Consider the following 27,140-nt stretch of genomic DNA (forward strand, 5'->3'; position numbering starts at 1 on the left):
TTTATAAGTTCTATCAATATAAAAGGTTAAATTCCTTGATTTTGGTCACTTGGAACAAGTTCAGGCTCGCTTTGGTATTGTCCGATTTTGGCGGAAAAAATACATTTGTATTTATCAGCTGCTTCAAATTAACAAACCTGGGAATGAGCTGGTCGAATGAATAATCTGTCTTCTTATACACGCTTTGATTGGATTGAATGATATCCTATCACATTATATTCATAATGATGATTTCTATTTACTCGGTATCTTTCTTGATTTGACCAAAAATTTGACTTGATTAACCATAACATTCTTTTGTATAAATTGCAATATTTTGGAATTCGTGGTGTAGCCCTTCAGTGGTTTCATAGTTATTTATCGTACAGGAAACAACGCACAACCTCCAATAATGACGACTCTTTTCTTTTTTGAATGCAGAATTCCGCAGGGGTCCGTACTTGGCCCCCTGCTTTTTCTGTTATGTGTCAATGATTTATGTAATCTTTCTTCATTTTCCATTTCATTTTGCTTGCTGCTGATACAACACTGTCTCTTCACACAACGATTTTGATACACTCCAGCGTAAGACATGTGAAGAACTCTACAAACTTATAGATTCGTTTGATCCCAATAAGTTAGCAATCAATTATGATAAAATATGTATTTTGTATTTTTCCAAATCAAATATTAAGTTTCCTCCCCACAAACATTACAAAGTAAAAGTAAAAATAAAAAAAATCATATTTGAATGTTTCAAAGTCAGTAAAATTCCTTGGACTTTTACTAGATGATCAACTTTCTTTTCGAGACCATCGCATGAATTTACTCAATAAGATTTCCATAAATATTGGTATCATCTGCAAATTTCAATCTGTTTTACCCGAAAAACAATTATTTATGTCGTACAACTTACTTGCATTTCCGTTCATCTATTACACCTGGAGAAACACAGGAAAAATCAAATAGAACCCTTTCATAAATTGAAGAAAAAAGCCTAACGTATCTGTACGAAATCTTCCTATTATCATGTCGTGATTATGCATCATCTGCCCCCCCTTCTTTGAATTAAAAACACTAAATTTTTACCAAATTTATGAATTTAAAGTTGCAGTTTGGATGTATTAAACAGGAAATGGCATCTTCAAACATTATGATTTTTTTTTAATTATGATAATGTTTTCACCAGGATAATGCTCGTTTAGCTTCTCCTTTTCATCTTCCACTGATCACTAATAATCAATTTCGTCATTCTTTTAAAAAATGGAGGACCTAGAATTTATAACAATTTAGATACCATAATCCTTTCTTGTCTCCTCATTAGAAATTTTACTTAAAAGACATGCAATTATAGTGATGATCCGGGCTGAAAGTATTTAATTCTTAGTTAATAGAGTAAAATTCACTGAGCAAAATGCCAAAAATCTCATCAAACTCTAATAACAAATAATGAAGTAATTGAATTAAAAAGTTTAGCAATATTTTGTGAAAACAGTCGCCATGAATATTCATTAAGTGGGCTGATGACGTAACATCCTCACTTGTTCTTTTGTATTTTATTACATGAAATTAGGTTTATTCAAAATTTTTCCTCTAAGAATTAGAAAAATGATTTACCGATTTATATTTAGTGATTTACTGATTTAGTGCAATAGATATTTATTGCTGCAACGTATGTATTATATTGGAGACACATTGTTCACACAAGTATGAAATAATGAAAAAAGTATGATTTTATGTAATAACACAATAAAACGGAAAGTGGGGATGTGACATCATCAGCCAACCTAATGAATATTCATGACGAGTGTTTTTACAAAATTTTGACAGATTTTAAACTTCAATCCGATTTTGATGGGATTTTCGGCATTTTGCTCAGTGAATTCTTCTCTTTGTATTAAGATATGAATACTTTCAGCCCGGACCATCTCTTTCATTATAAGTGATTCCCTTAATGATTCCCTTTCCCTTTTCTAAACATACCCCCCCCCCCCCTCTCTCTCTTCTCTCTCTTGGTTGAGTGTAATGGGTCATGGATGTGTGTCGGGTGTGTGTGATTCTGGGTTTGATGTGTGAATTTTTAATGATTACATCTTTTTCTTGATTAAAGTCTTGAAATATTTGAATTGAATCATTCACATGTTTGCTAAATTTAATACTTTTTGGTTGCCTTTTACCATAATCATGTTAATTTTTTTTTACGTGAATGTATCAATTATATTTATTTGGTGTATGTGTTGCTACATAATTTTATGCATTTATACATGTCATCTTACATTGTATTTTGAATATTTTATACGGTTAATAAAATAATTGAATTGAATTTCGGCTTGTAAGAACGAGAACTTGGGAGTGGACAACGAGAGATGGCGCTGTTGACAATTACCCATTATCATCAGAATATAATTAATATAGGGTGCTGATTATCGGTTGTATGAAATTATGTGAGATATATTACCTCATCTGTTATAATTTTTGCAGGTTCGAATAACAATTTCACACAGAAGAGGCATTGGGATAAATCGGTGGAGAAGGGGGGGGGGGGGGGGTGACCAAGTTAAGTGTTTAAAATTGATTCGCGTTAAAATTAAACAGGTCTAAATATTTTACAAACATAAAATATGGTCGATAGGTCACAACATATAGGCCTCATGTTTTGAATGCCCATATTTATTCCCCATGTTGTCGTCAATGTGGACCCTAAAAACTCACATGATTATGTGATATGGTCCCTACGGACTTGGGTGCAAAATATTTAGGGATGAAATGCGCGTGTGGGTTCCACAAGGGTATTTAGACGGACCCTTATTTTAGAACCCACACTGGCTTGATTGCTACCTGGACCATTTCTATTTTTTTGCAATATCTTATAACTTCCTCTCTTCAGATATTGTAAAACAACAAAATGAGTTATATAAGGCATCCATTCCCTCCATTACTCCTGTCAAACATAAAACAACAAGAAAATATTATTACAAGAGTACGTATTATGAAACTGATACAAAAAGTTTAATAACATTATCAATTGAAGTAATCTATAATTTCAATTATGCTTTAAAGGGGAAGTTTACCGGCACTGGCGAAAAATTGAAAGGAAAATTAGGAGAAAAATAATAAACAAGATATTGGTGAAGGCTTAGGGTAAATCCATCAAAAACTAAACAAGTTACCCGAATTCATTGTTTCGTCATTATTGACGTCTTATGTGAACAGCTTCCTATATAGTGTGAAAAAAATTAATGAAATACCATTTTCTAAGCAAAGTGGAAAGCGTTTTTAATGTACTTCCATTTGATCAAAAGACAAATCATTTTGAGCCCTTTCCTGAAAGAAATAAAAATGTCAGTCATCATGATCCAATGATTTTGAAATTCATGAATTGTATACGTATGGGTATTGTGATTACCGATTTTTACAACTATTACAAATTCATATAACTTTCTTCTTGTTTCTCTGATATTATGGATATTGTTCAAGCTTTCACTTATGAACTTATTTAATCTTTTATATTTTTCTCCTACAAGGAATTAAAAAAAATGGGTTCGCTTCCCTTAAACGCAGAGAAAAATATAGCGCCATCTTGTGACGAGACCTCTTTAATGTCGTAATATTATTCACCAATACAAATAGCAATGCCCGGTTAGCTCAGTCGGTAGAGCATCAGACTTTTAATCTGAGGGTCGCGGGTTCAAGTCCCTCATCGGGCGAAAGTAAGATTTTTGTTTTTTTTTGTTTATTTGTGACATGATTGGATATGCGAATCAAGCAAGAAAAAATGGACTGTATTTGTGTTGTCATGGGGATAAATTTACAAAATGATTACATAAAAGAATGCATCAATTAAAATGATTGGTTAACATTGGTTTGACTTTTAAAAAATCTGAGCTAGAAGGTCAAACTTGTCACCTGTGTCTGTGATATGTTACAAAAATGAAGCCCGAAATTGGGTTTGAAAATAATTATTTAGTGCTTCAAAAATTGAAATATAAAGTGACCGGAAACACCATCTTAATTTCATCCCATACACTTATGTGTACTATTTAGGCGTTTATAAGACACCTATTTACAAAATCGGGGTTTGCATTGTAGTTTCAGCTTTTCATTCTCAATAATGGTTGTTTTTAGGGTTTACTAGTTCTAATACATGCACTTGTACACATGTTTCATCTTGGTTTGAGAATTTTTTAAATCGGCTGCTCACAAAGTTAAACAATACCTTTAAGCCAGGGTTCATTTGCCTAATTTTACCAAAGTTGCGGCTCCGATCTCGTATATTTTGTATACACATTAAAAAAAAGGTTTATATTTTCTTAACGAAAATCCAGTTATTTGCCCTTGGGTGTTAAGGAAATCACAAATTTTGTTCATCATCATCATCGTCACCAGCAGCAGCAGCAACAACATCCTCAAATTAAAGTAATACAAACATATAAGAAGATATATAAATACGCATGCATCTTATACAGATAGATCAGTCGATTGATCAAACAAATATAATGGAGAGAAATTAGGGGTAAAACTGTAGCTTGTATAATTTTGCTCGTGCACCGGGTGAATTTAAGCGACATTTCAAGAAGAACGAGTGGGTATATTCATTTTTCTTCACGGGCAAGCGAACAGACGAGTATTCTAAACCTTGACACAATGGGTCGCATTCCTAAATGAAAAGCCCCCTTTTCAATATGCCATGCCACTTTACAAAACAGTTTAGGGTTCATTCGTTGGGCGGGGACCGCAATAGGCAAAACTTTTTTTTACGACTGCGTTTGAATATTTCTGTAAAGAGTAATCTTCTGTAAAAACTGTGTGTGACACCTGACCTCGTATTAATCATTTATCATCTCGAACCTATAACCTTGGATTTGGAGATATCAATTGGTAAGTATATAGATTTAAAATATTTACATACATGTATAAACTGATAATTGATAATAACAACGATGTCCTTGACGCTTAATACAAGGACACTGGGATACACTGTAAAAACGTTGTTTAAAATTTTAAGCAGGTAGTTTAAGCCCGTCACTCTAACAAATACTGGTTAAACAACAGTTTAAACTTTTTAAACAAGTTGTTTAAAAAGTTAAAACAATTGCATTTTTAACAACTTGTTGTTTGAGTGACATGCTTAAGCTTAAACAACGTGCTATTATTATTTTTTACTGTGTAAAATATTCGCATACAAGGCAGTGGCATATCATTCTTAATTCATGTTTTCCTCTGTCAATCATGTTTATACTTTTTCTACAAAGCGTGAGTAGAACTTAAAGACAAAACATGACGCGACTACGTAAGATTGATTGCTCGCATTATTGCACTGCAAAAACGCCGGTGTTAATCTAACACCGGTCTGGTAACTACATCGGTCCACACCAGAGAGGTGTTGAATCAACACCGGTTTGGCGTTAGGCTAACACCAATTTGGCATTTAAGCAACACCAATTAGTGTTAAACCAATATCGGTTTGATTCTTGACTGGTGTTGGTTCAACGTGCTTCTTTGGTGTGGACTGATATAGATACCGGGCTGGTGTTAAAATAAACACCGGTGTCTTTGCAGTGTGATTTACCAAAGAAACGAAGAAGAAGTAAAATCGTAAGACATATTGATGTATGGTCATGTTCTTGGACTTACGTATTAATTATTTATAAGCAATTAATTATCTATCATTGTACATAATGTTTGTATTTCCGATTGTGAAAATACACAGTCAAGGCAGGAACAATGCGCTTGTTGCATGCTCCAGTTACTTTGAAATTTCTTTAGTTAATTAAATTCGGTCTCCAATAACCTATTTCCGATTCGTCGTAACATCGCCTTCTTTAAACAAAATGTATTGACCTATTGCATGAAATTAACCATTTGGAATTTATTTTTCCACAATTAAAGTCTTCTCAGGTCTACAATAAACAGGGCAAACGTTATCTATATAACTAGAGTAACACTAAATCCCGGTAGAAAGTGATTAAAATCAAAGAAAAAAGGGTGAAAAACGTAAGAGGGTTAATATGTAAAAATAGGAGGAGCGAGAAGACTGTCATTGGTAGCTGATGTGCACAGGAGAACCAGATACACTGATTTCAATCCGAAGCGTTACCATGGTTACGTTCAGAACGTAAACGAGACTCGAAAACTGCCTTTCGGAACGGTTCTGGATGGAAGTTATTTCGGATCTCTGATCTCTTCTGGCATGTCTGGTGGTGGTGGTGATCTCTTTCATGGCAACTAAACGTCCGCCATAACTTTTTGGCAAAGACCTCCATGTAAATTTCTCTTTTATGTCGACACCCCCCGGGGCAGTGGCGTACCGTGGGTCACGGCATTGGGGGGGCACCAGCAAAAATTTCGGGTCACCAACTGAGCGCGCGAAGCGCGCTCAGTTGTCAGGTATACTGACCTAATAGAGATATTTTAAGGACATGCAGTGCCATCAAACGGATATGTATCTCACTGATTAAATAATGCGAGCGCGAAGCGCGAGCTGAAAATTTTTTATATTGAGGGCTAATAATTGACATTATAAGCGAATTGTTTTGTAATCATGATACTTAATTGTCTCGCTAAACAAACAATGCGAGCGCGAAGCGCGAGCTAAAATTTTTGTATATACTGACCCTAAACAAGGAAATTTTAAGGATTATATTTTAGAATCCATTAAGAGTATAAATATCTCACCATAGTCATCTAATGCTATTGCCATCCTTTGCTGATTTTGTTAGAATTACATCTAAACACAGTCATGAAGCACCTTTTGTAGTCATGTAATCATGATTATCATACGCATCTTACTAATCAAATACTGCAAGCGCAAAAGCGCGAGCTGAAAATTTAGGAAATATAGACCTGAAGAGGGGCATTCTAAGGGTTGTTTGTAGGAATTCTCTAAGACCCTACGTATTTGACTAACCAAATGATGCGAGCGCGAAGCGCGAGCTAAAATTTTTGTATATATTGACCACAAACAAGGAAATTTTAAGGATTATATTTTAGAATCCATTAAGAGTATAAATATCTCACCATAGTCATCTAATGCTATTGCCATCCTTTGCTGATTTTGTTAGAATTACATCTAAACACAGTCATGAAGCACCTTTTGTAGTCATGTAATCATGATTATCATACGCATCTCACTAATGAAATACTGCGAGCGCGAAGCGCGAGCTGAAAATCTAGGAAATTCAGACATGAAGAGGGGCATTCCAAGGCTTGTTTGTAGGAATTCACTAAGACCCCACGTATTTCACTAACCAAATGATGCAAGCGCGAAGCGCGAGCTAAAATTTTTTGATATTCAGATCAGAAAAATTGACATTTTAAGGACTGATTTTAGGAGTTCATGAAGAGCAGAAATCTCACCAATCCACTAATGCGAACGTTAGCACGGACAGGAAATGTTTTATATTAAGACCTTAAAATAGGGCAATAACTTTCAGTAGTCATGAAAAAGAAGAATATATCACTACTTAAAACAATAATAACTCTAATTGCGAGGAAATATATGATTTTGTTGTATATTGATTTGAAAACGGGAGGCTTTAATACAGCAGGTCTATATATCTCGTTAAAAAGTCTATGCGAGCACCAGGAACAATGAAGACACAATTAAGCAAATAATGTTTCATAAAGTTGTGAAAAAATGCTTCTTATGTTATATAACATAATATAATATAACACTATGATAAACAACAATTTCTTCTTTCCCCACTACGTTTCTCTTCCTTTTTCCCTATTTTTCTCCTTTTCCCCGTTTTTTTTTTTTTTTTTGGCCAGCCGATTGGGGGGGGCACGTGCCCCCCCATGCCCCCCCGTAGTTACGCCACTGCCCCGGGGGTCAAATATATTGCTGTACACAAGCGTGACCCCCCTAAGAAAAAAAAAACAAAAAAAACGCGTTTAAAGGGGTGGGTTTTTCAGTTTTGGACGCGGGCCGCGCGAGCACTCGTTAAGGGTATAAAAAACACCGATTTGAAAGAAAAAGGATGGTTTCGAAAGACGGGTCAATGGTCAATCACGGGGTCAAACGTATCTAGGGTATATTTTTTTCCAAAGCTTTTTTAAAAGACTAGCCAAACGTGTTTAGGGTCTGTTTTTTCCCCAAGCTTTTTCCCCGGGGTCATATTCTGGCGACAACTTGTTTAGGGGGCAAAATGTGTAAATAAAGCCCGCGAAAAATTGTTTAGGGGATTATTTTGCACACAGAGAAAAAAAAAATCGTTTAGGGGTGTTTGGAAATTATTTGGCAACGCATGTGTACACCAATACATTTGACTGCCCCCCCCCCCCCGGGGTCGACGCTTGCTTTTTGCAGCACAAAATCCCCACTCACCCATGTTCTACAGGTTAATGCGTGAATAAAAAATATCGAACAATGTGTGCCTTGGTGGAAGCCATCTTAAATCCGCCCCTGATAATAGATACATTGTCCAGCCACAAGCTAGCCGAGGACTCGACTGAAAAGAAATCTCTAACTCAAAAGGTGATTCGGGCCATCTGATTGACCATAGTCTCAGTATTATCGGGTCAGCTTTTCACACAAAGCATCATGGGTAATAGCAATAACGCGTAGACTTTAAACCAATGAGGCGAGACCGAAATTCGAGCGCCAAAGCATAAGAAGTACATATGCCATTGTATGATTATTTTTGTAATGAATGACAGAAACGGCAAACTCCGGATCGCATTGTTAAAAGAGTGATTTTTTTCCAACTTGAATATGTTGAATAGCAACCTACACCCCATCAAACAGTTGCAATATATTCAGGTAAAACTTAAATTTGGTCTCGTGTTGTGAGCTTTAGTGATTGGAATATGAGATTGATCTCAGTTTTTATTTTAATATACACTCAGCAAAAACAGTTCTTGGACACTTATAAAAGTTAAAATATTCCATATAGATATTTTGATTAAAGGCAAATTATTGTATGTCAACATTATCAGACAATATTCCTCTTCCAGTATGACATGACATTTTCATGTGAACAGTCATGCATGGGTGGTTAAATGCTTTAAACAATAGCAATGTCAGTAAAAGAAAATTGCAAGAAATGGACCACTCAAATGATAATGATCATGGCCATCCTGTAGGCATACATTCAACAATTTCAATAGGTGGTTATCATTCGAATTAAATGCTTAGGGATGCATCATGAGATGGATCATTTGGACACTCACTTTCAAGATGAAGCTTTCCAATCAAGAGCGTGCAAGGGCAATAGGAATGCATTCTGGGCAGTCATGTAGACTAGTGGCTCGATATTTCCAAGTTTCACCAACAACAATTTCAAATTTGAACCAGCGGTATTTGGCTACTGATGAAGTCAGAGACCGCCCTAGGAGTGGTCGACCTAGGGCCACCACCCCTGCAGAAGATAGGTTAAGGATGCTTGCGTTGAGAAGGCGATTTGTCACTGCACCATCTATCGGATCTGAAATTCAATGACTAACTTTGACTCAAAATTCCAGTGGCATAGTGATGCGTCCTAGTTGGATTACTTTCTCTTTTCTTTTAGAGTGCATGTATGTATGCCACATAAACTTTCACAACTGAAAGAATGGCTGATAATTTTCTTGCAATTTCCTTTTACTGACATTGCTATTGTTTAATGCCTGTAACCAGCCATGCACTGACTGATCCATTCTTGCAATTTTCTTTTACTGACATTGCTATTGTTTAGAGCATATAACCACCCCTGCATGACTGTTTACATGAAAATGTCATGTCATACTGGAAGAGGAATATTGTCTGGTCATGATGACATACAATAATTTACCTTTAATCGAATATCTATATGGAATATTTTAACTTTTATAAGTGTCCAAGAACTTTTTTTGCTGAGTGTATGAATATTTATTAATATATATTTATGAAGGGTATTTCTTCATATGATAAGAAGAAAATTATTGTTTTTCAGTTCTTATAATTATCAACGAGAACTAGGGAAACAAACCTATCATGATTGCGTTCACAGGTTAATTCCCCCGACGTGGCATGGCGTGAAAGGTAAAGCTCAAACCCATCGAAGTGGCATAATATGGAATGCAGGTTCGACCTGCTTAATATGAAAATGCTCGTTCACATATTTGTGAACCAAATCATAGTTCATCATGCTCTTAAAATTTAACATTGTTGGTCCTATATCCACTGCCCCTCTATCCCTCTTTCAACTCTCACCTTCTCTCTCCAATACGTCTATCCTTGTTTCGCCCATGCATGTATACACATACTACTTCTTAGTTGCTTTCTTCTATGTCCTTCGAAGCACCTTCAAAGTATGCACACTATATTGCTTGTCGATTCAATTCCTACCATCACAAGATGTAGGCCTATTATCCTAACTGTTTGGGGAGAAAAAGACCTACAAACACAACAAAGACCATCATGATCTTGCATTCAAGACCATGGGCGCAAACAAGAAGATCGATCACTTGGGTAGAGAAAGTACTCTCAGATTGTCCGGTCGGAGACAAAAGTTGCTTTATCTTTTAAGTACACTGTTTAATCTGTCCGTTACACAAAGGTAACCTCTGTAGCCTTTTATAAATCACTTCCATTATACCACGCCCAATATACGTTCCAGTAGGCCTCTCTATGCCATGTTGTTTGGCGACTATTTTATACCTGGGTATCCCCCCCTCGACACCCTCCCCGATGTGCATCTGATGGAAATTAGAGCACAGTTTCCCACATAGTGTTTTCATAGTGTGTTCACACTGTGAAACACAATGTGAAATCCCCTTCACAGGGTCAAAATGGAGCATCTTAACAGTGTGCAACACGTCTGAACATAATCCACTATGTGTGAACACACTATGAACATTCACACCATGGACATTAATATAAACACTACATGCTCATACTACCGAGATGTCCACAGTATCGACACCATTCCCGCATTGACCCAGCTTGAAAAAAAAAACACACTGCTTCCCATAGTGTGTTCCTAGTTTGGGAAACAGTGTGAAATCCCCTTCACACAGTCAAATTACAGCATTTTTCAGCGTGAATAACATCTTCTCATTGCCCTCTATCTGAACACACTGAACACTCACATCATAGACACCATTCACTCAATGCTCAAACTTCCAAAATGTCCACAGTATATTGACACCATTCCCGAATCGCCCCTGCTGGAGCTATCACAGTCTCCCACAATGTGTTTAAAGTGTGGAGGACAGTGCTACTGGGAAAGCCCCTGTCACAGGCAAATGTGAGCAATTTGCAACACATCTTAACATAGTTCACTATGTGAATACGCTGAACATTCACACTGTGTATTAGGTGCCCGCAGTGTGAATCACGTCTTCACAGAATTCAAAGAGTTCACTATATACGAACACACTGTGAAAATTATCACTGTAGAGGTGTTCATAGTGTGAATATCAGCTTCACAGAGTTCACTATGTGAACGCACTGTGAACTTCACGCCATGGACACCATTCCCTCCATGCTCATACTACCGAGATGTCCACAGTGTGAAATCACCTTCACACAGTCAAATTTTAGCATTTTAAACAGTGTGAGACACGTCTGAACATAGTCCAATATATGAACACACTGTGAATACCGACAATATGGAGATGAAAGCACCTTTATGCCCATACTGAATAGATGTCCACACTATAAAATTGTTTTCACACTGTTGAATTCGAACGTTTAATAGTGTGCATCACATCTCTACACATAGTACACTATGTGAACACACTGAATATTCCCACTGTCGAGATATCCACAGTGTGTAATAATTTTTCCATTGGTAAATTCGACTAATTTAACAGTGTGTGTCGCTTTTTCACGTTGTCCACTTTGAGAAAAATACTGTGAACAATCGGGTTACTTTCACTGAATTTGTGCATTCTAATATTCTCTCCATATTATCTGCATTATTTTGTTGATTTACCCCAGTTGATAACTTAATCATGACTTAATGTTTCTTTATATTTGATTCATTCATCGTTATTAATCTATAGGTTATCTGTTAACATGTATTTATTCCTTTTTCTAAATTCTTTCTTTATTCTTACTTTAATTAATTGCTGTCTTCTCCATTCTACACATTTATGTATTTTCCATTTCTTTTGGATCTATTAATGATCATATTGAACAAAGTATATTTCCATATGAACAAGATCCCAATAGTGCCCCATCCCCAACTTTAATACACGTAAGCATTAGCGCAAGAAATAACTACTAATAATCCCCCTTTTAGTTTTGCTATAACATATATTATTTTGATTAATATTATATTATTATTATGTTAATGAGCGACTGTAATCCTAGGTACACGAGGAATTACTAACCGATGCAGGGGTTTGAGATTCGAGCCCCGGGTCATGTCTCTCGGATGACGAGGTAAAACTTCGGGCCAGACGTAGATGATATCTTTTTGATGCGCGTTTGTGAAAAAAATGCACGTCACAGAGATACGGTTGACTGTCTAAGACATGACGATTTATGAAGGTTACTTTTGGTTTTTAATCCTGCCGAAATAAAGCCGCTTTGAACCGTAGTAGACCGAATAGAAATTCAAACACATATCACAACACGGTTTCTCAGTAATCGTTGACTAGCTCCGACTTTTGTTATAGTGTGAACAAACCTTAAACATAGTACTCCATACAGTAGCTTAATGAGACCAAAATTTTGAGGGGGTCAAGAAAAAATCCCTTTCAGTACCAAAGTCTAACTTTTTGATAGAGTTTGACATATCATTGGGGAAAAAATATCATCACCCCTTTTTCTTTCACTTTTTATCGTCGTCGTGAAAATTTTAGGGGGCCCATGTCCCCCATGACCCGCGTTGACCCGTACGCCAGTAACTCCACATCGTATCCCACATCTCTGGTACGCCTGCGACCTAGCTCACACCCAGGCTACAACCTTCCTCTCTTTTTGAAAAGTTATTAGACGACTATAGAACTCCTTCCACCACACATGACGGAGCTTTCTAAGAATTACGAATGATAAATTTCAGCCCACTATTTTCTACTGACACTGTTACTACTGACAGGTATTACTCTCTAGACTGTGTAACGCGAATGGGTAGGTTTGGAGACGGTACAACTTCCCACACCCATGTATTCTTCGCATCCATGCCCCAATGCTCCTATTGTCTCGCCGATGATTTTAGACCGGGCTTGCAATCAGGTTTGGCTTTCTTTTTTCGATCCCCTGCACACAGAATAATAAAAAAAGAACATACAATGCCGGTATTATACTCTGGGAGGCGTCTCTGACGATGATTCAGAAGGCTATTGATCCCACGTACACACTAGGGCTGGTGCAGCGTCTCCCAATACGTGTACCGCAAAATATGCGAAATTATTTCCACAACAGAATTTAATTTTCGGTTGACCGGCCGCACCCCTCACGAAGCGGATAAGATAAGTTATGAAGCCCATGCAACAAAGATCGACTAGGGTCTGACTGAAATCAGTGTGATTGGAGCATTTGCAATGGGGAAACTTTATACAGGTGCTTTTATATGACATGATCGCTTAATCCACCACATATATAAGGAGAGATAGAACATTACTACCAAGTGTGCTCGAGTTTGAAAGTTTGCTTTCGCACTTAATCATTGGAAGTTTAGGGGAAATATGGTAAGTAATACAATGGTGTGTTACATGTGATGCATCCTTGTGTATAACACGACAAAGTTCTAAAATTTTCATACATGTATCATTATGTATGTGTAGTATTTAATTGTATGTTATTCTATACAATAACCCTATACTTAATCAAGTCCAATATTGAATTACCACTGTAGTGCACTTCTTCCTCTGTGTTCCATTCCTCCATTCACCAGAGGACTACAAGCCTCAAGTTCCGATGCTACCATAATTCATGCGTCCACCCTACGCGCAAAATGATCTTTGGTTTTGATAATATGAGAACTTAATAATAAACTTAATAATATAACATGGCAATTCAAGTAGGATCGAGATCTATCAGAAGGAACGACCGGAAGTTACCACAAGTAGTTCCGTCTTCTTCTGTATACGTATGATGATGGTGGTGGTGATGGTGATGATGATGGTGATGGTGGTGGTGGTGGTGATGATGGTAATGATGATGATGGTGATGATGATGGTGGTGATGATGATGGTGGTGATTATGATGATGGTGGTGATGATGATGGTGGTGATTATGATGATGGTGGTGATGATATGGTGGTGGTGATGATGGTAATGGTGATGATGATGATGGTGATCGTGATTATGATGATGATGGTGATGGTGATGGTGGTGGTGGTGGTGATGGTGGTGATGGTGATGATGATGGTGATGATGGTGGTGCTGATGATGGTAGTGATAATGATGATGGTGATCGTGATTATGATGATGATGATGATGGTGGTGGTGGTGGTGATGGTGGTGATGGTGATGATGATGGTGATGATATTGGTGCTGATGATGGTAGTGATAATGATGATGGTGATCGTGATTATGATGATGATGGTGATGATATGGTGGTGGTGGTGCTGATGATGGTGGTGGTGATGATGGTGATGATGATTGTGGTGATGATGATGATACGATGGTGGTATGTTCACAATGTGTTCACATAGTTGACCTTGTGAAGATTATCAAAAGTCCCCAAAGGGAAAATAATTTTTTAGTTTGTTTCCAGTGTGTTCGCATGGTAGACTGTTAGAATGTTCTGAATTGAAGGTGTGTAAATGATATATATATTTGTGGACACCTTTGCAGAATGTAAGCCCTATATTATTTCCACTTTGTGGACTACTGAACTTGAAATGATCAAATTCAAGACTGAATATTTTGTAAAGAACATAATATTACTCTACAGAGTGTGTTCACGCAGCTAGTGGAGTAATTATAATAATGACAATAATACCAATAATGATAGTATTACTTACATTTATATATCGCATGATATTTTATGTTTCTATAAGCGTACTTTACATTGCAATTACCAGTAGTATCATCTCAACATCAACTCAAGTCAACAAATTTATACGTTCGGTCTCGAAACAAATATGGGGTGGTACGAGGTGTTGTTTTTTAAAGGAATTCTTATGCACCAGTGAAAATAATGTCACTGATGTGAATTGACCCCATTGACATTTACACACGGGAGGAAGGTAGTTTGCCACTTGACCCATTCACATTACGTAACTTCACTGCGGTATGGATGAAAAATGGGTACTTTAAGGATTACGTAGCAGTAGAGAGGTACCTTAAATGACTATGTCAACACGCTACCAATACCAGACGATGACTTCATCTGTATTCGTATCTGGATATCTTCTCCATCTTCCTTTTAGTTTTTTACGTCAGGGTAAATACTCCAAAACCGAATTCTCCCGAATAAAATCGGACCGATTCTACCCGAATTCGGCCTAATTCGGATGGTGTCGGTGGATTCGAATGTTCCCGAATCCTTCCTGAATTTTCCCGTATTCGCGGAGGGAGAACAGAATACTCCCTAAACCACCCGAATGCGTGTATTTGGATGGATGCGCAGCTGATTCGGATCCGGTGTAACCCTAGCTCTACTTATTCATATCTCTCACGAATTTATGTAAATGGCAGGTATACGAGACATTATAAGAAAGAGGAAGCACAGATCAAACTCTATGTTTAGAAAAGTAGAAACGTCGATTTAACTATTACGAAAAGTAGAAACGCAAATCATCTCTAACTTACACTCTAAAAACAGAGAGTAAAAACTTACCAAATATTTTGTAAAAAGGGAACATGCATATTTACTAGGTAACTTTTCCTCCGCTATTGGGCAAAATGCATGTTTGAAGGGTAAATATCAACGCAACATTTACAAAATATTTGGTGTCGTTTTACCCTACAAAATGCATGTTCCCATTTTACCCAATTTTAGGTAAACTTCTTTTTTAGAGTGTAAGAAGAGCAGAAACGCCAGTCAGGGTTTAACTAAAATCAACACGCCAATCAAACTCTAACTTAAGAAAAGTAGAAACAACAATCGAACCCTAACTTAAGAAAAGTACAAACAACAATCAAACTGTAACTTAAGAAAAGTAGAAACACTAATCAAACTCTAAGTTAAGAAAAGTAGAAACACCAATGAGCTCTAACTAAGTTTCTCAGGAAAAGTATAGGAACACCAATAAAGCTCTAACTTAAGAAAAGTTGTAACATCAATAATTAATTAGGCGTAACTTAAGAAAAGTAGAAATGGCAATATATCTCCACGTAAGAAAAGGTTAAATGCCAATCAACATCTAACTCAAGAAAAGTAGAACGATCAAAACCTAATTTAATTAAAGTCAATGTTATAAGTGTAAATATTAAGTCTCATTATATAGATCCCACGTAAGAAAATAAAAAAAATAGTTATTGAAAAGTCAATAAATATATGTACTAGGAATACAAACGCATGCCCCCCCCCCACGCACACACCCTTCCACGTTACAAAAAACCCCGCACACTCACAGCTCGCTCACGAAAAATACTACCACTATTATTATGGGAAATGGAATATGAAGTGCAGCGCGATATATGATCGAACAGAATACATATATCTGTATCTTTTTTTATTCTTATGTTTCATTTCTTCTGTTTCCCTTTATCACTTTGCAATGTAGTAATTCTTCTTTTTTCTCCCTTCGAGTACACTATGATATAAGGATGGTTGTAAAGGCAAAACGTTCTCACCATTTCTCTGAATTAAAAAAGTGCTTAAACGTCGTTTATCCAAACATCTGCATGGTTAAATGCTCTATGACAAAACGCCTATTGGTCATTGGCCTTGTGCGAGCTATATATATGATGTAATCAGAATCTCAGACGAAAAGCAGCAAAAAACCAAAAATGCCTACACGGCCCGCTTTTTGTTACTTTTTCTCCCTAACGCGCCAGGATAGGGGTTATTCCGATTACACACGAATCGCAAAGGGACAGGCCTAAAGTAATTGAAGGTGACCCTACCGACTCATCAACCAACATGACCAAGGTGCTTGCAATGGAAATGGTTATGGGGTACGAATCCGGGTCGTGTGGTCCAGTGGTTTGAGCATTGGACTCATAATCGCAAGGTTGTGAGTTCGAATCCCAACTCTGCCATTGTCTCCACTTTGATAAAAAGGCCCAAGAGTGATATCTGTCGTCTATTATGTCAGCCACTATGGCTGATTAACCTAGACGTAAAATGTTTCCAAGGTAATTGGTTGTATACCAGCTTGGCGTTTACCAGCAAAAAATGCCGTCCTGCCGAGTTCCTACGGCAGTTACCACAAACAGAAACAGAATCCCATGCAGTACTGGGTATAATCTTAAATTGTAGATTTTGTTACATATTTGTTTAAATAAGGGGAAAAGTTTTGAATAAATACAATTCTAAGCCTTGATATCCGACTCAAAGACTTCAAAGCAACTTAGGCCTGTATGTAGTACAGGATTGAAAAGGGACAACCAGTTTTGCGGGGGCATGCACTCGACAAGACAACTCGAAAACAAGATACATAATCACAATGCTGCAAGGAAAACTATTCTGGAACAGGAACAAGCTCGAAAAAAAGATAAATGATCTATCCATCCAACCATCCAGTTTATAAAAGAACCAGCCAAATAAGAAGAATGTAAGAAATGTTGTTTTATATGTGTATCTCAGGAAACTTCTGAAATTAATCAAACGCCGCGCCAGAAAAAAAGTGTTTGTAAATTAAAATACAAATGTCTTCCTGCCTTTTTATGTACACGTATACAAACAAATATTATCAGGCTGTAAATAAAGATACTACCAATTATATGGTGTCTGCAAATGTGCCCGGGTGACGGCACATTCCATTATATTACCTATTACAATGTAACATGACTGGCTAAAGTATGGATCTGCACGAATTTAGTTATGAAATGAATTCTTTGCTATTCACAAGCGAAAATAAAAGATTTTGCTGATTTTCTTGACATGTATGTACATCTATAAACGTATTTTTGTATAAATCTGATTAGTTCGATTTTTCTATTGACATGATAGATTTACCCAATTTTAATTTTTGAAAATGTAAAATAGGCCCTACTCCCCCCTTTTTTTTGGGGGGGGGGGTAAGCTTTTAAATAACATGTAAACATTTTAGCCTACATTGATAAAAGAATTTCAAACGTATAACATGTATATGATTTGTTTTGTTAACTAGGAACTGTATTTATATATTTATTCATCTATATTTATTTGTTTTATTCAATTCATACTGCAGGGTAGGCCTGTTCAGTTATGCAAAACTACTTTCCAAAGGCGCCCTGCAGTTTAACAAATTATTCAACATCATATAGCAATTCAATGTATGTGACATAAAAATAGAGTAAAAACAGAATACATTATATACATATACTAGTAGAGTGATTCAACAACTATCGTGGAATCATTACATCTATATCAAGTTACTCAGTCTAATTACATGCATGAAATTCATGCACATCAAAATATTTCAAAAAATAAAGTATCGGAACGTAAAATTCCCTCCCAAACTTTAAGAACCCCAAATTGCGTACATGTATTGGATTGGTTTTTAAGCGACGCAATTTGCAAGTTACTGGTCCAAGATACGTACGACTCACATGTTCTCAATTATGCCCAGTATTCTGACGTGTTCTACCTCTGGATTTACATAGTCTTCATTTTTCGTCTTTTTATGGATGTCTGCTGAGGTACATAGTTTCATTGTGTTCTTCCTATATCCTGATAGATATATTGTTTTACAATCATTTTAATGGACCATACATGTATCAACAAAAGCCTATAACCCTGACTATTTCTTTTTCTCGAATCCCCCTTAAACAAATGAAACAGAAGCTTGCAAAAACACAATATTCCAAATATTTACCAATTTGGCCAAAAAGAAGCACTGCTCTCATAAAGAATGTCTTGTTAATTGCAATAACATTTTAAATACTGTAATTCATTCAGAATTAAAGTAGGTTAATTAACCTTGCAAACTGTGGGACCTACATGTATTGAATCGAAGAATGGTCAGAGTTAGGGAGCACAGTGGGCAAAGGTCAAAAAATAGATTAAGTATCTTTTAAATGCATGTACTTCAACGCAACGCGAATAATTAAGCCAAATTTTTGGCTTTCCTACCGCAGCTGGATCGAAGAGGCATAAGCAGGGACACGTTTAAATATACATTTTCAAGCAAACACCGGCAATCAAAGGCCTGTCTGTATTTGCCTTAAATTGTATTGTAAAGGTTTTTGCTTGTGCATAATATGATTATCTTCCAGATTCTATTTTAATTCGTTTTGCCGATTAATGATGTCACTAAAGAATACGGGCCAGTTTCATAAACAGTTACTATTGTAACTTTGCCATTATTGTAACAACCTAAAAATATTGCGATTGGCCGCTGAGCCCTGTTACCATGGGTGGTGCCATGATAGCAACGTTACAACAAAACAAAATGTAAGAAATTTATGAAACGACCTCCTAAGCATCTCGAAATAGACGTTATGTGAATGATCTGTATAGTAAAGATATAGGTATTAAATAAAAGCGTTAGATAAAAAGAGAAACGGAATAAGAATAATGAGGATTAAGATAATTGGAGAGGAGAAACACCTAAAATGGAAGGACAGAAAGGAAATGAGACAGGTAGAAGCCATCGAAAGACTTGAAAATCGGGGGAATGAGAGAGAAGCGGTGAATAAGAAGTCGTATAAACACAGGAGGTCTTCAGATTAACAAACGTATCTCTACAAATGGGCCACTAAGAGTTGCTAACAGGCGACTTAAGAGTTCCTGAAAGGTATAGCGTTGAAGTGAAACTACGGCCGTGCAAAATTGTAAGGAATCGATTATGGGAAAATCAAATCATAAGTGGTAGTCTTAGGGGAAGGGGCTGTTGGCCATGTTGGTGCAGTTGTTCACAGAACGCTGTCTGAAAAAAAGACAACATTCTCTTTGGTTCATGGTTATATTCATAAGACGTTAGAAGGTTATTTGGTCCCTAAGCCTTCATACGAAAACAAATGACGCAGGTAAGACTGTAATATCTTAAAGTTGCATGAATATTACAGGTCCATAAATTTTATCTTTAAGGATTCGTCAACCTGAAGTGTAAGGTGTTGAAGAGCCATAATGTTCTCTCTTAACAACATGTGTTTATCCTTTCTTACCACACCGTCTTGACTGTCGCTTGATTTCCATCTAAAAAAAATTATATTTGTAATCTCTTTGTGAAACAGGATGAAGAAGTGCAAGACTCCGTTTCGGCTGAAGAGAGCGTTGCTCAAGAACAGCCAGATATAGCGCCACCAACGGACGCTCCTGCAGGTGCTGAACAAGATATGGACAATCCATCTGCAGGTGATTTAACAGCTGATGGAACAGACTTTCCTCCACCCCCACCTCCGGATAGCGAACCCCCGCCTGAACCCGAATCGGTACCCGAACCGGCACCTGAACCAGCAACTGAACCAGAATCCGTAAGCGATTCAGTACCCGAAACTGAACCGGTGCCTGAAACGGATCCACCAACTGAACCAGCATCAGAACCAACACCCGAAATTGACGACGAAGCAAATGACGTCACAGATCTTATAGACAGTGCAGTTGACCCGGAAATAGATGAAGCTGCCGTTGACCCCACAGCTGAAAACGAGATGATTTCACAAGGCGAGGAGAGTCAGGAACCTGCAGAGGTTACAGTTCACCCCGAGACCGAGTCCCCTGTATCTGCAGACGGAAATAGCACGCCCCCACCGATGTACGACGAGGCATCCGAGGAAGAAAAACCTCAAGCAATCTACCAAAACAGCATGGTAGCCGAGGACACTGACGGCATCACAACTCTGGACGAAGAGGTCCCTAACGGTCACGGCGTGAACGGTGACCTGGATCCAATCATCATGATGTATTCCAATGAAAAGACATCGTCGACGAGGGCTAGACTGATCTGTTTTGTCATGTTCTTTATCGTGGTGGCCATCACTGTCATAGCACTGACCTTCTACTTAGTTCGTGAGTATAATATGCCTAGTTCAAGTTTTTCGTTAGTGGATATAACCTTGAGAGCTTACTCTTCCTGCGAACTGTAGATGAAGTTCTTTCTTCACTATCCCTAGTAAATGATGATCTGGAGGAAATTGACTAACATTGAAGGTTGAACTTTGCAACCCTAAGTGAAGCCCTGGCTGCAACCTTGCGTTGTAATCCCACACCATAGGTACAAAGTTAAAGAGGGTTCCAACTTACACCTTCCCTCAAGAGTTCATCTGTTTGCTCCTTGGGGTGCATAATGTAGCAATCTGCACCATGGGGATACACATAAATGTGCACGAGTGCAGACATTTGCACCTCCTCGGGTAATGCTTGTCGCCCGTATTCCGAAGTCAGGTTTAACTTGAACTCAAGTTTAAAGTTGTGGTTTAAGTATGGATAGCCAATTGTTACATAAATCACTAACAGTAGAGATATCATATTTCAGCTCATTTGGCTCTCAAATCATTCATAATTGTCTAGGAAGTATGAATAGATGATTGTCTTCACCATTGATGAATCAGGAAAGAGCACAGTAAATATAAAAAAACATACAACTTAATAAAAAAATTACACTTTTGGCTTCCCATAATTTTAGCACAGAGTTTGACCATGGTCTAAGTTAAACCTGACTTCAGAATACGGGCAAAGGTTCCAATTTGAACCTTTCTTCTTAGTGTTAATGATTCAGGAAAACGCAACAAAGAATAGTAACGAGTCTCTTCTCTTGCAGGGTTTGTCACAATCATAATTGCTGAATTTCACTATGAGACTTCTATTTGCCGACGCTTACTCTTATTTTGATTTCGATATTTTTTTTTTGCAGTTTACTATGAGAACAGAGACAGTTCCGACTCATCGGAAGGTACGGTGGTCACAACGCCGCGTGCCCCATGTAAGTACCCAACTAATTAATTTTCAAATTATTCTGAAGAATTCTTATGTTAATGTCACATCAACGAAACCGAAATCTTGCTGACCAACACTATGGCATTCGGAATATTTCGCAATAGTTATATTGGCCTGGTGTTTTTTATTCATAAAGCTGTTCGTAAGTTAAGAGCGACTTTAAGAACGACTGGTGATCCTTTCTTGTTGTAAATAGTATATACATTGGCGATGGTTAAGCGCGTAAGAAAGGTTCACCAGCCGTTCTTAAAGTCGCTCTTATCTTACGAACAGCTTTATGAAACGGCCCCTCGGTTGGTTTTTTTCATAAAGCTGTTCGTAAGTTAAGAGTGACTTTAAGAACGACTGGTGACCCCCTCTTACGCGTGAAATAATCACCAATGATCGTTTAATGGTGAATATTATACAACAAGAAAAGATCGCCAGTCGAAAAGAGCTTTTTGACCTGTATGAGACGCCCCTGGAATCGGTTCATTCGCGTGAATGTAGCATGAAGTGCCCTTGAAGGGAACTTTGTAGCATAGGAGCTGCATTACAATGATTCAAAGCCCTGGAAAGGCACACAGAAAAAACTGTGGTGTTAACCGGTGTACATAGAGGACCACACCACTTATTTTACACCGGTGTTAAATTGGTGGTGTTAGTTTTACACCTATAGGTGTTATTTAACACCTCAGGGTGTGGTCCTCTATTAACACCAATTTGTGTCAGTTTTAACACCACAGTTCTTACAGTGATATTTTGAACTGCAGTTCCGCCAGAAAGATCCTGGGACCCATTTCAGAAAAAGTTTCAATCAAACGAAAAAAAAGTATCAAACGCAACTTTATGTTCAACCTATGAAACACGGCTATAAGGAACTTGTAATGAATTTTTGGAGTTGCGATTGAAAACTCTTTCAGCAACAAGCCCCGTGATAGCCCCTAATAAGAATAACCCAGCAGCACTTTAAACATAGCATTCCCAATAGTATCACACGCATGGGTGAACATGGCATTTGTTCTCGCGACAATGGCTCCGTGCCGAATTTCGTCTAAAAGACGTAGGGTAATACCTTGGTCACATTTGCGCTACGGCGGCCGTACGGCTAGTCGAAAACAGCCGTTTTATTAATTTTAATGCAAACCACCTCTATGTAGTTGTTACAAAAAAAAATGTTAAACTGCTGTTTTCGACTCGCCGTACGGCCGCCGTAGAGCAAATGTGACCTAGGTATTAGGGTTGCAATGGGTTTTATTTTAGCTAATTATACCTTGGTCACATTTGCGCTACGGAGGCCGTACGGCGAGTCGAAAACAGCCGTTTTATTATTTTCAATTCAAACCACCTATATGTGGTTGGTACGAAAACGGCTGTTTTCGACTCGCCGTACGGCCGCCGTAGAGCAAATGTGACCAAGGTATAATGGTTAGGTTTAGGGTAGCGTATAGTGTTGAACCCAGGGTTTAAGTTGGTCATTCGATTGGTGTGGGGAATCTAGCTAGATTGGGGCAATCGTCGCCGGAGAAAATGTCATGGAAACCATACATGATGAGCTTGCCAGATGATATCTCTTATAGAATGGTGCAGTTTTTTGTTTATATATGGGTATCATGAAGCAATGTTTGAACCCAGGGCTCTGTAACACAAATGTTTGCGATGAATTGCATATATATTAAAAACACACACACACTGATTGGTTCCGGTCTTCAAACAGAGTGCGCATGCAACGATGATCTGAATTGGTCATTGGTATTTGAGGCCTGGTCACACCGCCCGAGCGTTGTTGGAGCGGTCGTGGAGCGGAGAGAAAAAAATCATCACCGCTCGCTACCGTTCACCATTTTCGCTTTCGATTTTTTTTTTTTTCGATTTTTTCCCCAATTTTGTGAGCGAAATTCGACCCTCTCTCCCTACCGCTCCACAACAGCTTCAACAACGCTCAGGCGGTGTGACCAGGCCTTTAGTTTAGCGAATGATTGCAAACATTTTTGTAACGGAGCACAGGAGAGCAAAGGCAGACTTCCCTTTTCTTGTCTTGAGAGAGAAAAATAATGCTTGGTCCTTTTTTTCGTTCATTTGTGAAATATGTTTTTCGTTTCTTATTTTCTCTGCAGAGCCCAGAGCGGACTGACACCAATAGCATTGGAAACGGATTTATATCGTCACCATGGTAACCAAACATTCTCAGGCTGAAACTCAAGGATTGCCAAAACAAAGACAGGAATACTGACCTGTCTTCGAGTGGATGCCAGTTCTAATATGCATGAACATAATGAGGAGAAAAATTGAGTACCCATAGCCGCACAAGTCCGTTAGCTCTGACATAATAAGACGATACAAATGTATAAAGGAATGTAAAATTGACCGTATTATGGCCTTCCTAAGTTTCAGGGATTGGATCTTAAATCTTACGAATACTCATCAAAACGTTCTTTGAAAAAGGTACAGCTCACGTGTTGTAAAAAATTCTTCATTTCATGTATCATGTGTATTTATACAGTTTTCAGAAGTATACCTTAATGCTAGTTGATATCTAGATTATGTAAATATTTATTTTTGGAGCGGATTTGTTAATGTTATTTTCATGAACGACCATAACCACCGTATAACCATGTCAGTCGGCAATGTGATGTTATGTTATAAACGTCATACACATTGACGTCATGGCATCTCTTAGAGGCTGAAGCCATTGTCACGCATCTGCCGGTGAATCACTGCATCTGGCCCATCTCCGATCCGCTCTCCTTTTATGTGACCTCCTATATCCTCTTTGGGAGGGCGCTATGAGATTATGACGTCATACGCATAAGGTCTACTATGGCTGTACCTGGGGTTCGAGCTGAACATGGTATAATGCTACAATAATTCACGCTCTTTAGGAAAGTATTGACTAAGTGACTCTTTCAACTGTGTCATTCAAAAATTTCAAACGCCAAGCATTATTGTTACAATGGTCTCCATAAAGATGAATTTAAATGCTTGAGCGCCTAATTAGAGAAATAATATTACTAATAATCATACTTGTTTCTACAGCGCTTAACAGTTTAAGCCTCTAAGCGTTCTACAGTCATGCAGGATAATTACCCTGGTGTTAACAGAGCAGCTTTTACGTGCTCTGTCTCTGTGTTTTAAGGAATAAAGTCCTACCAGGTGCCACACAGCAAAAACTGTGGTGTACATAGAGGACCACACCAGTTATTTTACACCGGTGTTAAATTGATGGTGTTAGTTTTATACCTATAGGTGTTATTACAACACCTTTTGTTGTTACATTTGCACCCTTTGGTGTTATGTTTAATCTCTAGGGTGTAATTTTAACACCTCAGGGGTAATATAGTTTGCAGCGCTTAGAAACATATCAAGCGCTGTAAATGTTCCATAATCAAAATTATAGCTCTTCAGATTCACATTCACATCCATTTTTTCATATGACACACGATCATAATGAATTACATCAAATTCCCATTGACATGAATGATGGTTTGATGGCCCGGATAAACTACGAGTCTATATTAAATTTTGGTCTGCCGAATAACAATGGAAAAAAAAGAGGCGAATTAAACTGATATTACAAGAAAAAAATATAGAAGGGTGGCAAAACAAGGGGGGAAAGCTTTCGCTCTCATTTTCTCATTAAGATTAAAGGGGAATGAAACCTTTGGAACAAATAGGCTTGTATAGAAACAGAAAAGTCAAAGAATAAGAATAAAGAAAGTTTGAGAAAAATCGGACAAATAATGGGAAAGTTATAAGTATTTGAATATTGCAATCACTAATGCTATGGAGATCCTCCCATTGGCAATGCGACAAGGATGTGTGATGTCACTGATGAACAACTTTCCCTTTGGTGGACTATAAATTACCCTCAAAATGTCTCTTTTTGCTTTTTCTAATGATGATACCAACTCTTTATCCACGATGTATTCTTAAAAAAAAATATGTATTACATGCCCTCAGGTAGAAAGAACACATGATCTATGGATAGATGTGATAAAAGAAGCAATTCAAGTGAAATATATACTAAAGTAATGGGGAGAGTTGTTTACAAGTGACATCACACATCTTTGTCGCATTGCCAATTTGCTATCTCCATAGCATTAGTGATCGCAATATTCAAATGCTCATAACTTTCTCATTATTTGTCCGATTTTTCTCAAACTTTTGTTGATCTGTTTCTTTGATTTTTCTGTTTTCACACAAGCCATCTTTTTCCAATGGTTTCATTCTCCTTTAACATTTAGCATGTTTAGGGTGCCGACGTCACCGTTACTCTTTTGAATCATACTAGTAGCAAACGTGGGGAAATTGTATTAAATATAGATGTCATTTAAATATTTTAAGAATACTTTGCTTTTTTATTGTTTTTAGTATGAAATGTTTTTAATGTATATGATAATAGTGTTTATGAGATTGACTTTGCATTACCTTATCTTCCTGTAGTTTAATAAAGAGCATATTGAGTAAGTGGTTGAAAATAATCGATATGGCTGAAATGAGTCTGGACGAATTGTATCAGATTGTTTCAGTCCTTGACCAACCTTACTTGAATGTATTTTTTGTACTACAAGAAATGTTTTCTATTTTGCTATTATCCCCTTTTTCACAGCAAAAACTGTGGTGTTAACCGGTGTACATAGAGGACCACACCAGTTATTTTACACCGGTGTTAAATTGGTGGAGTTAGTTTTACACCTATAGGTGTTATTACAACACCTTTTTTGTTACATTTACACTATTTGGTGTTACGTTTTATCTCTAGGGTGTAATATTAACACCTCAGGGTGTGGTCCTCTATTAACACCAATCGGTGTCAGTTTTAACATCGCTTATTTTACAGTAGGGGAAGGCGGGGTAAGTTGAGCATAGGGGCAAGTTGAGCCACCAGCCCCAGGCCAATAATGAATGAGTCAGACATTGTGGTGGTGTCATGTATTGATGACCCATAGCATAACCCCTAACCCCACCACATTGTTTTCAACTTTGAAACAAAAAGTAGTTTTTTAGAGGGAAAAATATGAATTTCAGCCAAAAAAGTAAAAAAGAGTGTGAAATAGATAAGTGCTTTATACACACACACGTCTTTAAATATAGTAAAGACATGATAACAACATTGTTAGTCCAGGTATGGATCTTCATTCTTGTTATAGTCTTTTATATGATGGATGCATAATAAATGTGTGGATACAAAATTATCGCACTAAGTTTGGACTGGGGTAAGTTGAGCCAAACAGCATGGGGCAAGTTGAGCCATGGTAATTCTTATATGTATTTCAAAAAAACAAACCATAAAAAT

General features: G+C 37.4%; 1 protein-coding gene and 1 non-coding gene across 4 annotated transcripts; both read left to right on the top strand.

Moving 5' to 3' along the window:
• Positions 1–3,613: 3,613 nt before the first annotated feature.
• Positions 3,614–3,686, top strand: TRNAK-UUU. The gene has a single exon. It is a non-coding gene; the product is annotated as a tRNA-Lys (tRNA).
• Positions 3,687–4,699: 1,013 nt separating this feature from the next.
• On the top strand, positions 4,700–24,725 carry LOC121419908 (protein TsetseEP-like). Of its 3 annotated transcripts, none has more exons than XM_041614394.1 (4): positions 4,700–4,857; positions 20,164–20,938; positions 21,783–21,851; positions 23,962–24,725. In XM_041614394.1, coding segments are annotated over exons 2-4 (744 nt in total). In that variant the 5' UTR covers positions 4,700–4,857; positions 20,164–20,265; the 3' UTR covers positions 23,964–24,725. The 3 variants fall into 3 exon arrangements, with proteins under 3 accessions (XP_041470328.1, XP_041470326.1, XP_041470325.1); XM_041614392.1 differs by lacking the exon at positions 4,700–4,857 and adding an exon at positions 13,158–13,578; XM_041614391.1 differs by lacking the exon at positions 4,700–4,857 and adding an exon at positions 19,933–19,956.
• The last annotated feature ends 2,415 nt before the right edge of the window (positions 24,726–27,140 follow it).

Source organism: Lytechinus variegatus, chromosome 8 (genome assembly GCF_018143015.1).
Source record: "Lytechinus variegatus isolate NC3 chromosome 8, Lvar_3.0, whole genome shotgun sequence".
Classification (NCBI taxonomy): domain Eukaryota; kingdom Metazoa; phylum Echinodermata; class Echinoidea; order Temnopleuroida; family Toxopneustidae; genus Lytechinus; species Lytechinus variegatus.